Here is an 18,842-nt window from a genome sequence, read left to right as displayed (position 1 = left end):
CAAGTCATTAGTTTAATTGATGAGGGCTGTTAAGGTAGGAGTGATTGAAAAAGTGTACTTACATAGACATAGCTGCAAACTAGGTTGAATTCAGTTCCTGTGGCAGCTGTGTTTACAGGCTCCTTTTCCTGCGCATTTTTTAGTTTCCAGTTGGCCAACAGTGCCACCAAGGGGTATGAATTTACATCGATTTTTTTTTTTCTAGTCTGTATCAGTCCTCACTTACAAATTGAATTATTTTGGTTTGGTTTTTACACGCTCTGAAGTGGTCATCTCCACCATTCTGGTCAGTTAAATTTGTAATGTAGTCATCATCTCTTCACTTTCCTTCTTCTGTCTTCTAAAATCCAAGACTGTAAAGCTTATTCCCATAAGATGGGGTATGTACAGTCTGAATAGAACAGTCTCATCCATACTCTTCTTTCACACCTCTTGTAATGTCACTTATATCTCTCAGGATCAGGAAATAGAATAATCTTGTATTGTTTGCTTTCATGACAGATGCAGATCTAAAGACAATTTTGTTTGCATGTTGGACATGACTGCATTTTTGCTTCTGTATATTACATCTCTCTTCACTTCAGCAAATTGGCTATGAAGAACCTTCTAAGTCACAGGCACATAATCTTCACTTTACTTTCTTAAGATGGAATAAATAAATTTTGCCTCTGCTCTGACAGCAAAACTCTTCTATTCAGAAAACTATCAAACATACTTTTATGCCTTTTTGTTAATTTGGTTTGGTCTGTGTCACAGAACAAGGATATAAGTTCTTTTTCAAACTTGGCAAGGCCTTTTCACTACTTCCTGCTGTTTTTTCTATATGATAAATTAGACTCATGTGCTAAAATTCCTACCCCTTATGTTGAGTAGCGTTTACTTTTGTGTGTTTTCTGTACCCATGTTCCCCTTGCTGTCACTTTTTGGAACTTAAACTCTGAGGAATCCTCTGGTGTTGGTTGCCTAACAGCGATCTGGCCCATGCCGAGGGTTTTCACGAATCAGTATTCGGTTGTTGGTAACTGAACTCTGGTATTACTGTGGACTGTGCACTGCTAGTCTTAAGTTCCAGATTTATGAACATTTGCATGCCTTTCCTCAGGTACTTCTGCCTTGATGCTTCCCAACAAATATGCTGTTTTTTCCTACTCTTCCTTGGGGGGGTGAAGAGTATTTCCATTCCAATCCCACCCTCTCAAGTGCTGTTCCCTATACAAAAGAGCCTGTTCTTTTATATTATTTTTATAGTTGGGAATCTATGAACTGGTTTTAACTGTTGAGTAACCTGCACACCAGGAAGTTAAGTGGCAAAAAACAAGGAGATATCCTTTATGTCTACAGTTCAGTGACCTGCAACTCCCTCATGTGCATCAGCAGCTTGGTCAGTCTAATGACAGTGATATTGCTTTTCAGTTAAGCTTGGGGTTTTGATAATAAGTATAAATACTAATGTGTGTCTGAAGTGAGAGTGTACAGTTTTTACGTGTGAATAATGAGGATAAGTTATGGTTTGTCTTTAGAAATGAAGTAAATAATGCCCCAATGATGATGATCCTAGGAAAATCAGTTTTAAAGTATATGCTGGGACATACACAATAGTGTAAAGTCAGCTCGTCAGCTGTAGGAAGAATCCAGATAGGTGTGTGTATTAGAGATTACAGTAATATTTTCTTGTTTTGGTAACTTAAGTGTGTAGGTGGGATTACAGCCTTTGAAGGAAAGGAAGAACAACAGACCGGCTGGCCTCCAAAGTGACTATAAATAATTGTGGTTGTGATTTGTTTTTCATTGGTGTGTGCGTTGATATTTCATTTGTTTGTTTTCCCACTTAGGAAAACAAATGCAGTGTGAAGTTGATGAACTAGGAAAAGAGTAAAATTGTCACATCTTAGGGTTTTATTACTGCCTGAGATGCACATAGAAGAACTGCAACAGATCTGTCATGAAGACATTAACTTCCATTTTAAGTTGCACAGATTATTAGTATGTCCCAAGCACTGAAACCATCCACAGGTTTATTCTTCTTATACTCTATGCTTTAGAACAGAGCTTTTCCATCTGGAATTACTTTGAGTAATAATTACTTTTTTTCAACCAGAGGTATTGTCTGCAAAAGCACAAATGACTGTTGTGATCCATGTGTTCCCAATGGGAAAAGACATCTAGATATTCTAAGAAGAACATGTAAGACTGCAGTATTTCTGTGCTCTGTGAATTGCCATGGCAGTGGCCTACACAGTAGCTCTCAGAGGACAGTTCAAGAGAGTGCCCTGTGGTAGTGAGGTACAGCATCATCTGCATTCTGTGCTTGTACATACAAGGTGGCTTTTGTTACTGGTATTTTGGTAGCTATTTGCTATAGCTTTGAGCAGTGCGCTGATGCCTGGGAATCTGAGCACTGGAATGTAAAGAGTTATATGAAAACTTAGAGTACTTGGAGACTTGCTGTTGTTTTATACTGTCTACTGACTCCTGTCCCTGTGTTCTTGTTTGTTCTCCTACTTGATCACCTGCAGTTGCTAAACCCCTTTTTCTCTTTGTCAAGAATTAGATGTTCTATTTGTGTTCCTCACCCAAGTTCATTTCCGTATATTTTCCTTTTGCCTGTTTCCAGGCTGTTTGTTGCCTAGAATGGAGAGCACTATTGTCATAGTATCTGAGATGTGTGCATGTTCCTTCAGCTGGAGCTACCCTAAAAGCGAGACTTAAAAGAAGTAGCCTTCAAAATGTATTTGCCTCATCAGGTGAATTGTGATATTAGTTGTACAATGAAGAAATTCTGTGCCATGTTGTGGAAAAAAAGCTTTTCTTTAAATACCGAGGGAGAATGTTACTTACGATTGAGTATTTTTATCCAAAACAAGTAAGAAATGGTGAGTACCGTTTAAGAGAGTGACAGCTTTCATACCTACAGAGCAATTTTTAGTGTTGGCATTGACTACCTCTGTCCTTTCAAAACATGCTTCTTTGTGTATTGTCTCTTCAGAAGTCTTTTCTGATTGAGTGCTCATTACTGAAAATATCCTGCCTTCACTCCCAAGCTCCCCAGTTTGTGGGTTACATCCCAAAGTCAGCATTACATTTAATGCCGTATTCACTAGGTTTGAGGTCTGGTTTTTAAGGAAAGAGAGAATGCATGTTCTGAAAATGCATTATGGTTTTTTTTTCATTATTCCTTTGCAGTGAGGATCTCAGACGTTGGTTTCTTCAGCAAGAAATGGATCTCTTCCGGTATCGCTTCAGCCAACTAACTGATGGTTTAATGCAGAAATTCCTGGAACATGTTAATTTATCATTTGAAGCTGTAAGTATGTTACTTTCTGTATTTATGTTGCATGCGCCTGTTGTTTTTTTAAATTCTCATTAAGATAGTTTTAGCGCTTGTGTTTAAAAAATAAAAAATGCAGTTATGGTTTCAAAAAAACCCCAACTACACAGAACTTCTGAACTTGGAGAATAGTGTGTGTGTGCCACAGAAATGAGGATTAAGTCATATAAGACTGTGTGCTTCAGTCAACAAACACAACTGAAACAATGTGTAATTACACAGATAAGTTGACAAGGTTTACAAGAGCTGATAGGAGGTATTTTTGAATCAAGATTCGATGATTCTTGATCTAATCCATCCAGAATGGTTTGGGTTGGAAGGGACCTTAAAGGTCATCTAGTTTCAACCCCCCCTGGCTTGGACAGGGACAGATTTCACTGGACCAGGTTACTCAGGGTCCTATCCAACCTGGCCTTGAACACTTCGGGGGATGGGGCATCCACAGCTTTTCTGGGCAGCCTGTTGCAGTGCCTCGCCGCCCTCACACTAAAGAATTTCTTCTTAATATCTAGTCTAAACCTACTCTCCTTGAGTTTGAAGCCATTTTTCCTTGTCCTGTCACTACATGGCCTTGTAGAAGGTCCCTCTCCATCTTTCCTGAAGGGTCCCTTCAAGTACTGGGGGCCACAGTTAGGTCACCCTGAAGCCTTCTCTTTTCCAGGCTGAATAATCCCAATTCTCCCAGCCTTTCCTGATACAAGAGGTCCCCCATCCCTTTGATCATCTTGGTGACCCTCCTCTGGACTCGCTCCAACAGGTCAATGCCCTTCCTAGTCTTGTCTGTCTTATCTGGGCAAATAACACTCAGGTTAAAATTGCCTTGCTTTCTTGATGAATTGTGTGATAATTGACCCTAGAGGTTTCAGTAATAAAGCAATGGCTGTGTTTGATTCTTATGTGAAGTGTATATGCAATCTGTTCTCATCAGATTATTGACTTCACTTGGAAAATAATTTTGGTCAACATATATCTTTGCTCATAAGCTTTCCTCTAGAACCTTTGCAATCTACTGACTACTTTTAAGATGTGGCTGCTTGCTATAGAAACTGAGGGAAACCACAGTGACCTGGGGACTTCATACATTTTTCCCTCCATGAATACTGACATCTGGAAAACTGTGTGAAAATTAAAAATACATGCATTCAATGAATGCTTCAGATAGCTGTTGAGGACATAGTTAAAATTTAATAATCCTAGCATGCAAATCTTGTATGGATTGCTCAGAAAAGTAACTGACTGTGTAATTGTCCCCATGGGGACACATGGTTGTATGTTTGTGCATGCTAAAAAACATTTGGTTCTGCTTGTTTGTGCATATTATGTGAGTTAGTGGAGCTATAGATATATAGCCAAGACTATGATTTAGCTTAAAAAACACAAAAAAGGCTGGTATTAAATGTAGTAGCTAAAAGTTACATAATGTGTTGAAGGATTTATATATAATTTTAAGAGAAATTATGTACAATTAAGTAGCAGTTTTATTGTTACATAGACCATATAAATGCACATACACATAAATTATACTACTTTGGTTTAATAGACCATTTGATTTTGGCCCATTAAGTACATGCTATGAAGAATACAGAATATAAGTTTTGTCCAAAATTCTGTAAATGCTCTTATTCAGAATTTGTTGCTTTCTCATTAGAAATTAGTTTCAAAATGTTTTTCCCTTTTGACTCTGGTTCTTTAACAACTAATGAAAAACCTTGAAAATGACAAATCTATGTAGACAAACAACTGTTGTTTTTGAGGTGTTTTAGGGATATTAGAAAAGAGTTCCTGCTATTATATACTGTTTTATTTGTCTGAGTGGATTAAAGGAAAATGTCTATTCCAGTTTCTATGTTAATGATTTTAACAATACTTTGCAATGCAGCTATGAAGTGTTCTGTTAGGAAGCTCCAGCCTTGCCTGTAGCTCTCAGAGTAAACTTAAGTTAATAAAAATTAACGTACAATCATCAGCCTACTGAAAAAAATTTTCTCTTAAAATACTGCTTAATTAGAAGAACTTTAATATTCTAAGGTAGGTGGCTGATGTATGTTGTATATTGCTAGAATGAAATATCTGGCATCAGTGTATGTTGAGGATGAAATAGGGTTTTTTCAGCATTGAGAATAACAGATGGGCTTTCCTGGGTCTTCGAGAGACTATTAGAAATGCCATTCTCTGGTGCAACAGACCTTTCAGTGAATGGTATGTTTGTGGAGCTCTATTTCCATTGCTTATTCCCCAGCCTCGTATTCTCCTGTCACAGATTCAGTATTCAGGCTTGTGAGAATAAATTAATATTTGCGGGTTGCTGGAAATAGCTAGGAGTATGGCTTGGTTCTGTGCTACTGAATGTGCCTTCAATATATCAAAATGATTAAGAAGATATTACTTTCTTACTCCTGTTGAGGCAACAAAACATCATGTCATTGGAAATCTACTTCCCTACTTCTACATCCCCTGCCCCCCGCTTCCAATTCTTACAGAAATTTAAGCAAAACTAATCCTTCCTTGCACTATCATGTATAAAACATTTGAATATTACTAAGGAATTCTGTCTGTATCTGAAAGAGGTCTAAACTCTATGGTGCTATGTAGGGGCCACTAAAAAGTAAGGCCATTCTAAAAGCAGTATTCTTTTTCTCAACGTTCTATTTGCAAGGGGCTTTACAAAGGAAATTATGATGAACTATTCTCCTCATACTTCTCTACTAGAAGTTACAATGTTTTCGTGCCTTATTGTGCAATAAACCAAGTTGGAAATCAAGCTTTGTGCTCTACCTGTTTGAAAGGGGGTGGTCTTCAAGGAAAAGGAATTAAGTTGTGATATTACAGTCCAGTTTTTAAATGGGTAAATGGGTAGAAATTCTACTATGGAACTTTTAATTTCTTAAGATACCCTAAGAAACTTATTTAAATTTCTTTAAAGAGAAAACAGGTGCCTTGCATTTTCTGGGTGGTGGTTCTGATTTCAGAATTGTAGTCTGAAAAGGCTGGAGCTGCTAAAGCACAAATCTTGGTGTAGTCTGGTGTAGCTTATGTCAAAAGTTTGAAGAACCACTGTAAGAGTGATTCTCAGTATTTAATGAAAGAACTTGTCAACTGTTTTTTGGGGAGGAGAAATAAGTGGATTGTCTTGTACAGTTTTGTCAGAGTTGTTTTCATTTACAGCGCCAACAAAGTGAACCTAACATTGAGAATTCCATGGCTGCCACCTCTCTCCTTCTCTTTTTTGCTTACATGCATGAGAAAGTGAGACTTTTATTCAAATAATTTTTTGCAGGGGTTTTGCAGACTAATTTCTGAGATTTTGTGAATTATGGATTGAAAATTACTGCTTTTTAGAATCAAGAAGTCTTCAGTCCCACTCATGGATAATACTTAAGAAGTTGTAAAGATCTTTGAATACCTAATAAAAAGATCTTATTTAGCAACTTTTTGGCAAAAATGAAGTTGTTAATAACTAGAAGAAAACATACCAGATTTCAAAAGTTTTTTATATGACAATAAGATGTAGAGAGTTTGATATGATAGTAATTCTGATTTCATGATTAAAGAGATTTTTAATCAAAGAGCAAGAGCTTTCTGAAAATAAAAATAGAAATGAAATTTAATGAAAACAAACATTTTAATTTTTTAATAGGATTTCTTTTGTCCAGTGGCTGACATTTGGAGCAAAATAGATGGCAAAGGGTTTATTGAAATAAATAAACTGTGGAGTTTTACCTGATTATAAAGATGCCTTCTACTTGCAAAAGGAAGGCTATAAATTGTTCGAAGTACTCAGGTTAAAGATGATGAGTTCAGGATAATGAGTTAGTGTTTGAACATGCATAGGATTATTATAATTAAAAATTTTTACCATGTCTGTGAAAATAAGCCTTTCTACATTTAGTATAAATTACAGAAATTTGAAGCTTAGGTAAGTTCTTCCTTGAAAAGTTTTTACAAAGCTGGCACTGGATTAAGTCAGTTTATCTTTAGTATTTCTGTGAGAAGCCTCTGGACTTTATGGGGGGGGGAAGGAAGTTTGATTTGAGTTTGAGACACTTTTTTGATCTATGAACATGGAGATTGCATTTTAGTCACTTGTAGGAATAGCTTTGGCCAATCTCTTCTCTGGCAAGTGTGGAAGATGCCTGGAGTGGTGCTGCCCAGCCTACTGGAGCATTGGTTTGGTGCTCGAAGTTTTACAGCAGTCTGAAATATTAGTACTTATACCTATCAATTTATGCCAACTTGGGCAAGAGGTGGAGTGCGTAGTATTAAATAAAATGTCCAGAAAGGAAGAGGGTAGAAGGAAAGCAAGAATAAATCTATACTTTAAGAGTATTTTCCCCGATACATTAAATGGTCGTCTATCACAGTAAAAGGAGAATCATGGAATGGTTCTGAAAGTATTTTAGAATGTTTTCAGTCTGTTCTATACTTTATGTGCTACAAAAAAAAAAAAAAAAGGAAAGAAAAAAGGTTTTTAAAGGATATTGCTGTTGTCATCTAGATAAATACAGAAGCTTTTTATGTACGGCATGTAATCTTCAGCTCTCAAGGCACATTAAATAGTCTATGTGCTAAGTCAGTCACGTAGGTAGCACAGGAAGTCCTTAAGCAGCACTCAAGAGAAATAAATGCTGACATTTAAGTGACAGAGCCCATCAAAGAGAGTATGCAAACACCAGGTGTGCAGTTGAGATTTATATCAATATAGAAGATTAGAGCATTAAAATCTTACTATAAATGAGTAATTACATCAATGATGCCTGACAGTTTCTGGCAGTAAAACCACTAATATAAGATATTTAAAGGGAAATACAGTTAATATTTTAAGTGTTATAGTAATTGAAGAAAGTATTTTAATCACAAAGGAAATTCTTCAGTATATGAAGGAATTATATAAAATAACTGGTTTTACAGGTAAGTGACTCTTGGGCTTTAACTAGGAAGTCATTCAGAAAGTCATGGTCAGAAGTATCTCCTTTGAATCCCTTAGTCTGAGTTTCAGCCTCTTGTCTAATTTACCTTGCATAGTTTTAACTGTCCAAGACCTACCACTTGTTCTTAGATATCAAGTGGAAAATCTGTCCTTTCAGTATCTGCAGCTGTGGGTTGATGATACATCTTGTGTTGATTTGGAAGATCTAATAAACTTCTGGTGCTTTTCCACCTTGTTCTTATGAAAACTTGCCATAAAACTTGTTCATCTTAACTAGTCCCACTTTGTTTCTCTCTTGGGACAGCTGAAGGGTCTCTTCTGGTCAGGTGGACCAAAATGTTCTGTGGTTGCTTTCAAGGTGCTGTGTATTTTGTTTTTTTGTTTGTTTTGTTTTTTGTTTTGTTGTTTTGTTTTGTTTCACCTTTATCACTTGCAGCAATGTTTTGAAGATTACAGTAGTTTTATTTGCTTTGTCCATGAAAACGTCACAGCTTTGCTTGCATATTCATATCTCACAGTGGTGATCATCATTCTGCTGCTTTACTTTCCTTTTAACTTTTTTTTTAACAAGTGTGAATCCTGATATAAGTCTATTTCTTCTTGTTCTATCCACTAGTTGAGAAAGATGGGGTTGTTTCCCCATTTGTTTGTTTTTCCCTTTTCTTTGTATTTCTTCCTCTCATTATACTTTCTTGTTATTTCTTCTTTTATCCTTTCTTTGTATAGTGACTTGTTGTTTTTGTGAGTGTCCTTTGCAATTTTTACAGCCTTCAGTTTTAGACCAGATTTTCTTGTTTGATCCTGTTCTCCAGAGCTCTTGCAGTGTCCCCAGCCTCATGGCGTTTCACTATGTAATCTGCTCCTGTTTTAATATGCAGGTTAGAAACTGAAATGTTAAATTTTAGTTTAAAACTAAGTAGTATCGAAACTTTGCTTGGTATGTCCTACTATTTTTGGTTAAATTTTTCCATGCGTGGCTTTTCCAATGGGTTTTGAACACAGATTATAGACGATTCTGTGGAACTGTTCGGTCATTTGTTTGTGAAAATATCTTTCAGTGACTTTAGGGCCTTTTGACACAATATGATACTTGCTTTTTTCCCTGTTTCTGAGGTCTGGTGCACTGTCATAAAGTACAATAATTGGAATAATAGTCTAATTTTTGACAGACACAGGTGAATTGCTACTTTTCTCTGGGTTTTTTTTCCTAAGTGTTGTTGCATGCTTTGAATTGTTGCTGTACTTTCCAGAAATTTCACTGGATATACTGGAATGCAGAGTGGAGCAGAAGGCAAAGTTTTATCCTTAATTTATTTTTTGGTGATGTTCTGGTCATCATCTTGATTGTTCTGATTTCATGTGACCCATCTTTCTTCTTATCTTCAGACTGTTTATACCTTTAAATAGACATATTTCCTCTTTGTTGCTTCCACAAGAAATTAAAATTAATAGTTATTATTATGTCTTTATCCGTGGTGTAAGAATGATGTATAATTGAATTTATATTCCCTGCAATGCTTCTGTTCAGTGTTATCTTTCTGCAGTGTGCAAAAGAAATAAACTTCAAAGTGTAGTATATTTCGTTTTGAATACATCTGTGTTGCTTTTTCTTCTCCACAGAGGATGAAAAAAATCATGTTTAAGTTATTATAGAACTTCTTTACCTCTGAATAGCCTCTTGAAATTTAAAAAAATACTGTGAATTTTTTTTTATAACTTCTAGTTTAGATGCCTTATTTTAGGGTAACAGCCAGTTATTGCAGAATTAGCTGTCTTAATTTTTAAATGCTGTTATAAAGCATGTTATTTTAATAAATGCTTTGGATCAGAATAATGTGGAAGAAATGGCAGATGGGAATAGTCAGTTGAGGGAGCTAACGCTCTGTAGTGCATCATTTGAGAGGAAAGAATAAGAACTGCAAAATAAAACGGAAAGTGCAAAATGCGTAAGTGTTAGAATTTTTTTTGCGCTGTAGCTCTTTGATGGTGCAGTTGAAGTGCTTTTTTAGCAGCTTTAAGCAGTAGAAATTAAACTTCTTTAATTTCCATTTTTATGATCAGAGTACTCCTATGAGAGACTTTCTGATATCGCTGTTATGCTTTCTTCAAAAGCATTTATCTTGGTAGTGGGGCAGTTGTATAAATATTTGTAATTTAGCTTCTTGAAAAAATGCTTTATGACTGCCTTTATTGGATACAGAAGATCCTAAAGTCAGAATTGGATTAATGAGAACGGGGACTAGTTTGTGTCCCTAGTAAGTACAGATACTCAATATCATGTCTATCCACCAAAAGACTGTGACTATAATTATCCATTTTGGTAGCAGCTGTTTAAACCAAAATGTTCTTCTGATAGGGTTTATGGCTGATCATTTTAGATGTATCAAATAATATTTCTGCCTTTCCCAGACAGGATGGGGAAAATGCCTAAAAGTAAAAATTGTCTAAACCTTAATTTTACTGTCCAAATAGGCTGAGGTTTGCGTTTGTTAAGGAAATGGTTCTGAATTTTATCTTAGTTTTCCACTACTTAAATCTTATATTTGTCCCTTTGCTTGAAAATCAGCAATGCTTGTCTTACATGTGACAGCAAAGGTCAGAAGTGACGCCTAAGTGGGAAACAGTGCCTTACGGCCAAAGTAACCTAAAAGTATTTATTTTTCAGTCAGCTCCATGCTTAAAGTCACAATAGAAACAAAATTGTATCTGGAAAGGCTTAGGAGTAGGGTAGTTTTTTAAATGCTAGGTTTGTTAAATGAGACAGTGAAACACGTATACCATTAGTGCTTTAGAAAACCTGGTGGGTTATTCTTGTCCTAAAGTACTTAATTTCAAAAGAAGCAATACATTTCTTAGTTTAATCATTCAAGTTTCAGAAGGTAGATTAAAGTGAAAACAAATTGTGGCTTTGTCATAGAATTGACTGTTGCTTTCTTAAAATTCTTTTTTGTTCCAGATAAAGGAAACACTGTTGATATCTAGGTTTATAGCTACTACAGTAGTTGACTGTTGTTATGTATGTATGTTCCTTACTGGGAGACTTAGAAACACCAAAATTAAGTAGTTGCACATGTATAGTGGTATAATGTGTGCATGCATCTTTATCTCTTCATTAAAGCAGAGTAAGGATATCAAATTTATTTTGAAATTTTTGAACTACCTCATTGACTATGTTTGTGTAACTAAGCCTTACATATTAAATTATTCATACTTTAATCTAAATTTATGTGTCTTTGTGTTTCCTGGACAGTTCTGTGATTAAAAATCAATGAATAAACTGCACGTAGAAAACAAAAAGCCTAGAAATAATACAGCTTGTCCTGACTACTTGCTTCTTCCCCTTCCTCTCATGCCTTCCCTTTTTATGTCTTTATTTTTGTAAATATTCTAAGTCTGAGAGACTTATGATGAAGTGTTGAATTTTCTCAAGCTATGCTACCTGACCCCCTATCACTGAAATGGGAAGATCCTTTTCCTGTTGTTCTTTGCTTAGGCAAACCAAAGGCTGACATAGTGGTCAATATTTTACTATACTGGCTACAAACAAAGGAAGCAAAACTAGTGAATTGTTTTCTGTGAGGTGAGTTGAATCAGTTCAGTGTGGAAGGTCAGATGTTCACCAGATGAGACCCTCGGATGAGTTCTGTGTTTTGTTTTGGGCTTTTTTTGTTTGTTTGTTTGTTTTTTAATGTTTTGAACAACACAGTATTTTATCTGGTGAGGATCACTGAGTGCTGTCAAATGTTAAGCAACCTGTTTGTCTTTCTAGTCTTTATTAGAATCCTGAATGCTGTATTTAGTTGTGTCTAGGTTTTAATGATTACTGAAATGTGTTCTTCCAAGTGCCATTTTAGAGATGAAACTATTAAATAGACAAACCATAGTATTCTTATTAAAATAATTTAAAAAATAAAAACAACAGAAAAAAAATAATCTTTTCCAGCTTCTGTGAACTGAGAAAAGTTGGGATTCATGGTTTCATGGTGCTCTGTATGTAGAGATACAGGCACAACCTGACTGAAAGCTTGAGTCTGACTTTAGACTATGAGGAACATATTCCTTTGCATTGCATCTTCAATCAATTTTACGTGAAAGTGGTTAAATCAGTAATGCCAGTGGAAGGTTATTTTTCATGTTCCAGTCTTTAGGGAAGCAAATTCTATTTTTAAATGCATTCTGGAGTTGTCTCTCAGCTTTAGTTAGGGGCTAGGGATGCCCTTGTTTTTTTTTTCTCTTTCTCATCACCTGAAAACGTCAAGGTGATGGAAATTCAGAGAAAAGGCAAGGATCAAAGTCTTTGCAGGGCTGCTGAAGGTGTGTCTAACCTATAAGATACTTGAGGCTGTAAGATGTCAATTATTTTACAGCTTTATAGGTATTATTTATTTATATTATAAATAGTACTTTGCAATAATATTTGTGTTTGTTTAAAAAATACAATTTTTGATAAAACTATTTTTGGGAACACTGTCCACAGTCTTATCCAAATCTTCAGTCATGGCCCATTAACCTATTTTTTGTGAGGTTTCACCAGGATAACTTTTACCCCAACAATGTTAAATTGTTTGCTAGTACATGCAAGAAAAAGTAAAATCACTGTGACTTTACATCTGTACAATTTACTCATTGTACAGATGTACAAATTACTAATTGTACAGATAGTCAAATTACTAATAAAGAAGGAGCTAGACAACTTGTGAAGTTTGGAGTCAGTATAATTATGTGTGTCTTAAAGATAAAACCCCATTGAAATTAAGTGTAATACTGAAAAAAGTGGTTTTGTGGATGAAAATGAGCTAATTGGTTTTGGAAGAACAAATTCTTGTTCTCCACTCAGTGTTGTTGGCCTGTTTATAAAACAGTCTCTGGACTGTTTTAGTAGTGTTCTGCAAAAAAAAAAAACCACCCACTCTGTCTTTGGCTTGGGTTGATGTGTTTTTTAATTAGATATCCTAGAAGAAATAATGCAAGTGTAGTGCAACTACAATGTGTTATGCTGTTTTTATTCAAAGACACTGTCACTGAGGGTTTGGAATGACATGATAGACTGGGCTGTCTTAAACAATTTCTAGTAAGAAAGCATAAAAATGTTAGACTTGAAAAATGGAAGCGACTATTTTGGAATTAAAATTTGAACTTTGGTCTATAGCAGGTGAAAGACATCCTTACAGGCCGATATGTTGACTTAGATTTAGACAAGAAATAGATCATCTGGAGGGAGTTGCGGGGTTTTAGTAGCATTGTGTGAAATTTGAATATGGTTTAGTGTGTCATGTTTGAAAAGCAGGAATTTTTCAAAGTCTATCAAGAAGTAGATTGGTAATGAGAACATTTTATAGAAAATGTTTTCTAGTTGCATTTACAGAAACTCATTTAATTGTTTTGATACAGCTACTTTGTTAAAGAAAAATGGTTTCCTTACAGGCTCTTTTTCCCTGAGCTTTACATTTTCAAATGCTGAAATATAATGCTACTGTGTATTTCCTCTGTCTTTTTTAAAGCTGTTTTTCCTGAGACAGTACATCAAGATGCAGACAGGGTAACCATAAACCTTCTTGACATTGCTGCCTTGGCCATTTCATATGCATCTATCAAATCACTTTTTTTTTTTGCTGAGGTACTTCTGCAAGTTTGAAACTAAAAGGTCCTTCCTATGAATTCCAAGAAAAGTGTTTTGTTTCATTTTCTCGAGTTTTTCAATCGAGAAGGAAAAAAATTTTGTTCAAATGCCTATTTAACTGCATGTCATTGTTGATCACCAAATTAGATATTCTGCCCCATTCAGAGAAGAAAACTGCTTATGCACAACTCTTTCCATGGAGGGGGAGGACAGAGTGTCTTTTTTATCTTGCATTTGGAGTCTGGGCATGTGTTGCATGTGATGGCCTGGGCTTGGTTCCTGACTAGTCTCTAAGAACTACCTTAACTGCAACCTTACATCACTTCACCATAGATAATGGAGCACACATCCAGTTTATGGACTGCAGTGTCTCACAACGTTATGCTTTGATGACATCTCTGTCCATCTATATTTTGAGAAGGTATTCTATGTTTTTTAACACTTAATCCCTTTCACTCAGGGACTACTTCCATTATACTTTATCAAGAACATATTATGCAAATGTATGCAGTTTTGGGCACCACAATATAAGAAAGCTATAAAGAGGAAACTGAGGAGAGACCTCATTGCAGTCTACAACTTTCTTGTGAGGGGAAGAGGAGGGGCAGGCACTGATCTCTTCTCTGTGGTGACCAGTGACAGGAGCCAAGGGAATGGCCTGAAGTTGTGTCAGGGGAGTTTTAGGTTTGATATTAGAAAAAGGTTCTTCACCCACAGAGTGGTTGGACACTGGAACAGGCCCCCAGGGAAGTGGTCACAGCACCAAGCCTGACAGAGTTCAAGAAGCATTTGGATGATACTCTCAGGCACATGGTGTGACTGTTGGGGATGGTCCTGTGCAGGGCCAGGAGTTGGACTCTGATCCTTGCGGGTCCCTTTCCATTCAGGATATTCTATGATTCTGTGATGTGTGTTAATGTATACGCAGTATTTAAGTTTTTGTATTAGGAAGTGTAACATTGTGATTTTTCAAGCTAGAAATTTTGGGTTAAATACTTCAAGTTGTTAAATAGAGCATTGCTGCTTAACTTACCTGGAAAAGCGCTAACATTTAGAGGACAATAAATATACCATTGTTCTCAGTCCTTAAAAAAAAAAAGAGTTAAATTTATGAATATAAGATTATATATAATTTTGTTAAAAGTCAGGATTTAAAAATGAGCTGAAAGTGATGTTTTTGTTAAAAATCTGACAAAGTCCTTACTAAGTGCCATTGATTCATCCTGCTTTGTTTTAATACATATAATAAATTCAGACATGAGCAAGGATTGTCATGAGTTTTATTTTAAAGAGATTGACTTTTAAAAAGTATGTTTTCCAGTTCTTGTGTTAATTTTTAAAATTATTTTATTTTAAAATCTGACCTTTTGCTTCATAAGGAAGGTTGCTTAACACTATGGACCACTAGTGTTTTGCTGGTTTCTGCTTAATTAATTATTAGTGTTCACGTGCTGAATATGTAATTCTTTTTCCCTTTTCAGCTAAACTGGTGATATATTTACAGTTGAAGTAATCTTTTCATTCATGTTAGTTAAAAAAAGCCTTATTCTAAAGTATTTCAGCAGTTTTAAAACAACTTCTCCATTTTAGGTTAGTGAAGACCTGAAAACTGAACTGGCAAATGAGCTGTGTGCATCAACTCCTGGCCTCAGTCTGCCTAAAGTAAAAGAACAAATGTTCTATAAGGTAAGTAGAAATTGCTAAGTTCCTCAGATCTGCATTCGTTCTCTCTTAGTTAAATGTGCAGTTACTAGTTTTAAGTTTACCCAATACTAACAGTTAATCCAACTATCTAAATTAACTGAGACTAATGAGAGTTTCTCTGCTTCATGTGGGTATAAGGGTAGAGAGAGGGACTGGGAAAATGAAGGGAGCTTTAAACTACTATGAATGTCTTCTGTCCTCTTCTGCTATCCTTTGCTTTTGACACAGAAATGGCCTTAAGTTTTAATGTTTCCCAGACAAATGACTTAATTTGCCTGGCTGAAGGACAATTCAGGATGGAGACATTCTCAAATATCTGTTGCTGAAACTATGTTTGGTCTGATTTTATTAATCTGGAATTCATTTTGTGAGAGAACAAGGGGAGAGGAAAGAAGTTTCTAAATGGAGCCCACTGATTCTTTGGAGCGAAATTGGGTTCCAGATCTGTTAGCAAGACCTCTTAAATGTAGCTTACATGAATCAAATATTTCGAGACATCTGAAACAGAAGGCCAGCGGAAGTCCATTTTCAAATATCAAATCACTAAGCAGTGCAAAGCTACATAAATGAGTTAATAATTGTAGATAGGAGCTTTGAAGTATCTTATTTCGATGAGTTGGATGACTTTCCGTAAGCAAACAGTATTTTTCCACCAAAATAATGATCAGCTGTTCCTAAAGTCAGCGTGTAATTTCACAATCCTTGCATTTTGTCTGGAGACAGTGTTAAAGGACAGAGAAAGACTTAAAGCTTTACTGGTCCATCTTGAATCTCAGGGCTGTAAACATTGCTACTGCATTATTTTGCTCTTCCAAAATGTGTGTTTTTCTTCTTTCTCAGGTTGGACTTGCAGATGCTGTAGATCTATTTAGAACCAGAAGAGTATTTGTTAAAGATGGCTTTGCATATGTGCCATTTAAGGAGATTGATGCAATTGTTTTGAATAACTATAGAACAAAATTATCTAAAGCGTTGGCGGTAAGTCAGACAGTCTGATTTTTACAACTTTTGTTGCGTTATTTAGTGACACTCTGGGACAGTAGCTTTTTTGGACTTTTAAATTTATCTGCTTCCATCTGTAGAATACCAGAAATGCTATCAAAAACACTGACAGCACTAAAAAAGTTCATTATAAGCTGAGTGTTCATAAATTTTAAATGGAATTTAGCTTATGATGCGCATTGTAAAGAAATTTCTGCTAGAGGATTTTAGAATTGTTTCTCACAGAGACAGTAATATGACCTTTCATTCAAAATGTTAGCCCTATGCACACAACTGTTTTCTCCCGCAACATTTTGCAACAGTTTTTTGTTGGAACAAGTAAAATAGTTTTTTTTAATTTTTCTCTTTCTTTTGTTAGTAAGAACTGAAATGAGCTAAGTCAGAACATATCAGGCAAAAGTTAAGTCTTTGTTGTATGAATATTTGAGATATCACATCTGGTTAGGACATCTATAGTAAATACTGTATGTGAATGTTCTTCTGTTAGTAGTTCGGTGATCAATTCAGGAATTGCCAGTTTATGGTTCACTGGGTTTAAAAGTTGGTGACCGTGTCTAATGCACAGAATTTTAGTCCAAGAATATGCAGCATTGAATAACATGAAGGCAGTTTAGATTGCTTTTTGAATGTGTTTTCAAAGCCTTGTATTGCTATGTCACATTAATATCAAGGTTGACCATGAACGTTTAGTAAACAAACAGTGTGAGGTAAAAATGCTTTCCTTTAACAAATTAGAAAATTGGCATACTGGCATCTTCTTAATTTTGAATATAACTGGAGCCTGTGGAATTCTTTAATGTGCAATGAAAATTGTGATACTCTTATGTGAACATTTTCATTAGAACTCTTTAATACAACTGCAACTGGAGATATCTATTTCAGTTGATGCATAATGTTCTTGCTGAAAGCTGATAACATTTATGTAGGATTTAAAAACAATTAATGTTTCTATAGAAGTGTAGCTAAGTACACAGGTTATCTGCATCTATTTAAAGTACTTGTGAGAAGCTTTGTGTACTTCTGGAATTTGCCTGTTGTGTAAGTAGCTGAGAAGTCTGAAAAACAGTAGGAACTGTGATGAGTAGGCTTCCTGACTTTTCGGTCTGAGCAGAAATCTGCAACTTTTTCTTATGAATACATGCACTATATTACATATGAACACACGCACCCTATCTTACATGTTATTAATTTAACCCAGATTACTTTGTTAAAGCCAATAGCTGTTTTATAGTAAATATAGATACTTCATCTGTACATATATATATACGCACACTATATAAAACTTCTTTATATTATGCTTTGTAGTCATGGCTTAGAAATTTGAACACTTGTGAGCTAGGAAAATTATCTTCTACAGAACTGCTGTCTTTTAAGTTATTACAGTATTTCAGGTTTGCATTAATTTTTTGTTTTAATGCATAACCTTTGTTTATTGAAGTTGACCATATTTTCTGACTAAAGAATAAAAGAGGATTAGTGTTCTATTGCAGAGCTTTTGATTGAAGTTAGGGGTTTTTGATCACAGTTTAATGTGAGAAACTGTGTTTAATAAAGTGTTTCAGCTATTTTTAACCAGGACAGTGCACTGCTAAGAGATGCTAGGAATATTATTAATTGGAGTCTTTTGGAAATGAAGGGCAAAATTCCATCATGTTTTACAGAGGTCAATCTAACCTTATTCTGTTACAGCAGAGGCATAACTGAAGTGTGATACTTGGTAGCTGGATACTTAGTGTAGTTTTCAGTGGAACAAAACTATAAGCATGAATTACACTTCAGTAAAACTGTAAGAATACACTTTTAAATAAAGCATTGTATGAAGGAATCTTTTTCAAATCTAAAGATGGTAATGGTTGCTGTTCTGCAACATACAAATTTGGAGGATAATCTTTAATGATTTTCTTCAACCATATCTGGACTGAAGAGGCACATTTAAACAGAAGTTGTGACACAGTAGCACAATTCCAGTATTGTTTGTGAAAAGTGGTTGTTGAAATAGTCTTTGATGTAGACCTAAGTTCTGCAAGTACAGCTGTTTTAGCTGTACGTGGTAGGACATGGATGCTGGGAGTGTCTGCTGCAGAGGAGAAATCAGTCAAGAGAAATGTGCTTCACTTCAAGCACTTTGGTAGTATAGAGGTCTTGACTTTGCACAGAAGTTGTGCATCATGGTCAAACTTAATTAAGAAGTAATAGAGCATTAAACATCATCACTGGGCTGGTTATTTAATTTGTCTTTTAATGAATGTATTTGATAACAT

The 18,842-nt window shown here is 35.4% G+C and overlaps 1 protein-coding gene across 2 annotated transcripts in view; it reads left to right on the top strand.

The window, feature by feature from the left end:
- The window catches only part of PRIM2 (primase (DNA) subunit 2), a 100,611-nt gene that overhangs the window by 4,123 nt on the left and 77,646 nt on the right, over positions 1 to 18,842 (top strand). For both annotated transcript variants that reach the window (XM_017834820.1, XM_017834819.1), the window contains exons 4-6: positions 3,184 to 3,304; positions 15,466 to 15,561; positions 16,420 to 16,557. In XM_017834820.1, the coding sequence (XP_017690309.1) occupies positions 3,184 to 3,304; positions 15,466 to 15,561; positions 16,420 to 16,557 (355 nt within the window). The remainder of the gene's footprint in view (positions 1 to 3,183; positions 3,305 to 15,465; positions 15,562 to 16,419; positions 16,558 to 18,842) is intronic.

Source organism: Lepidothrix coronata, unplaced genomic scaffold, assembly GCF_001604755.1.
Source record: "Lepidothrix coronata isolate B3197 unplaced genomic scaffold, Lepidothrix_coronata-1.0 Scaffold241, whole genome shotgun sequence".
Classification (NCBI taxonomy): Eukaryota; Metazoa; Chordata; class Aves; order Passeriformes; family Pipridae; genus Lepidothrix; species Lepidothrix coronata.
Note: the sequence above shows the minus strand (reverse complement) of the source record. Positions and strands in the feature narration are given on the sequence as shown.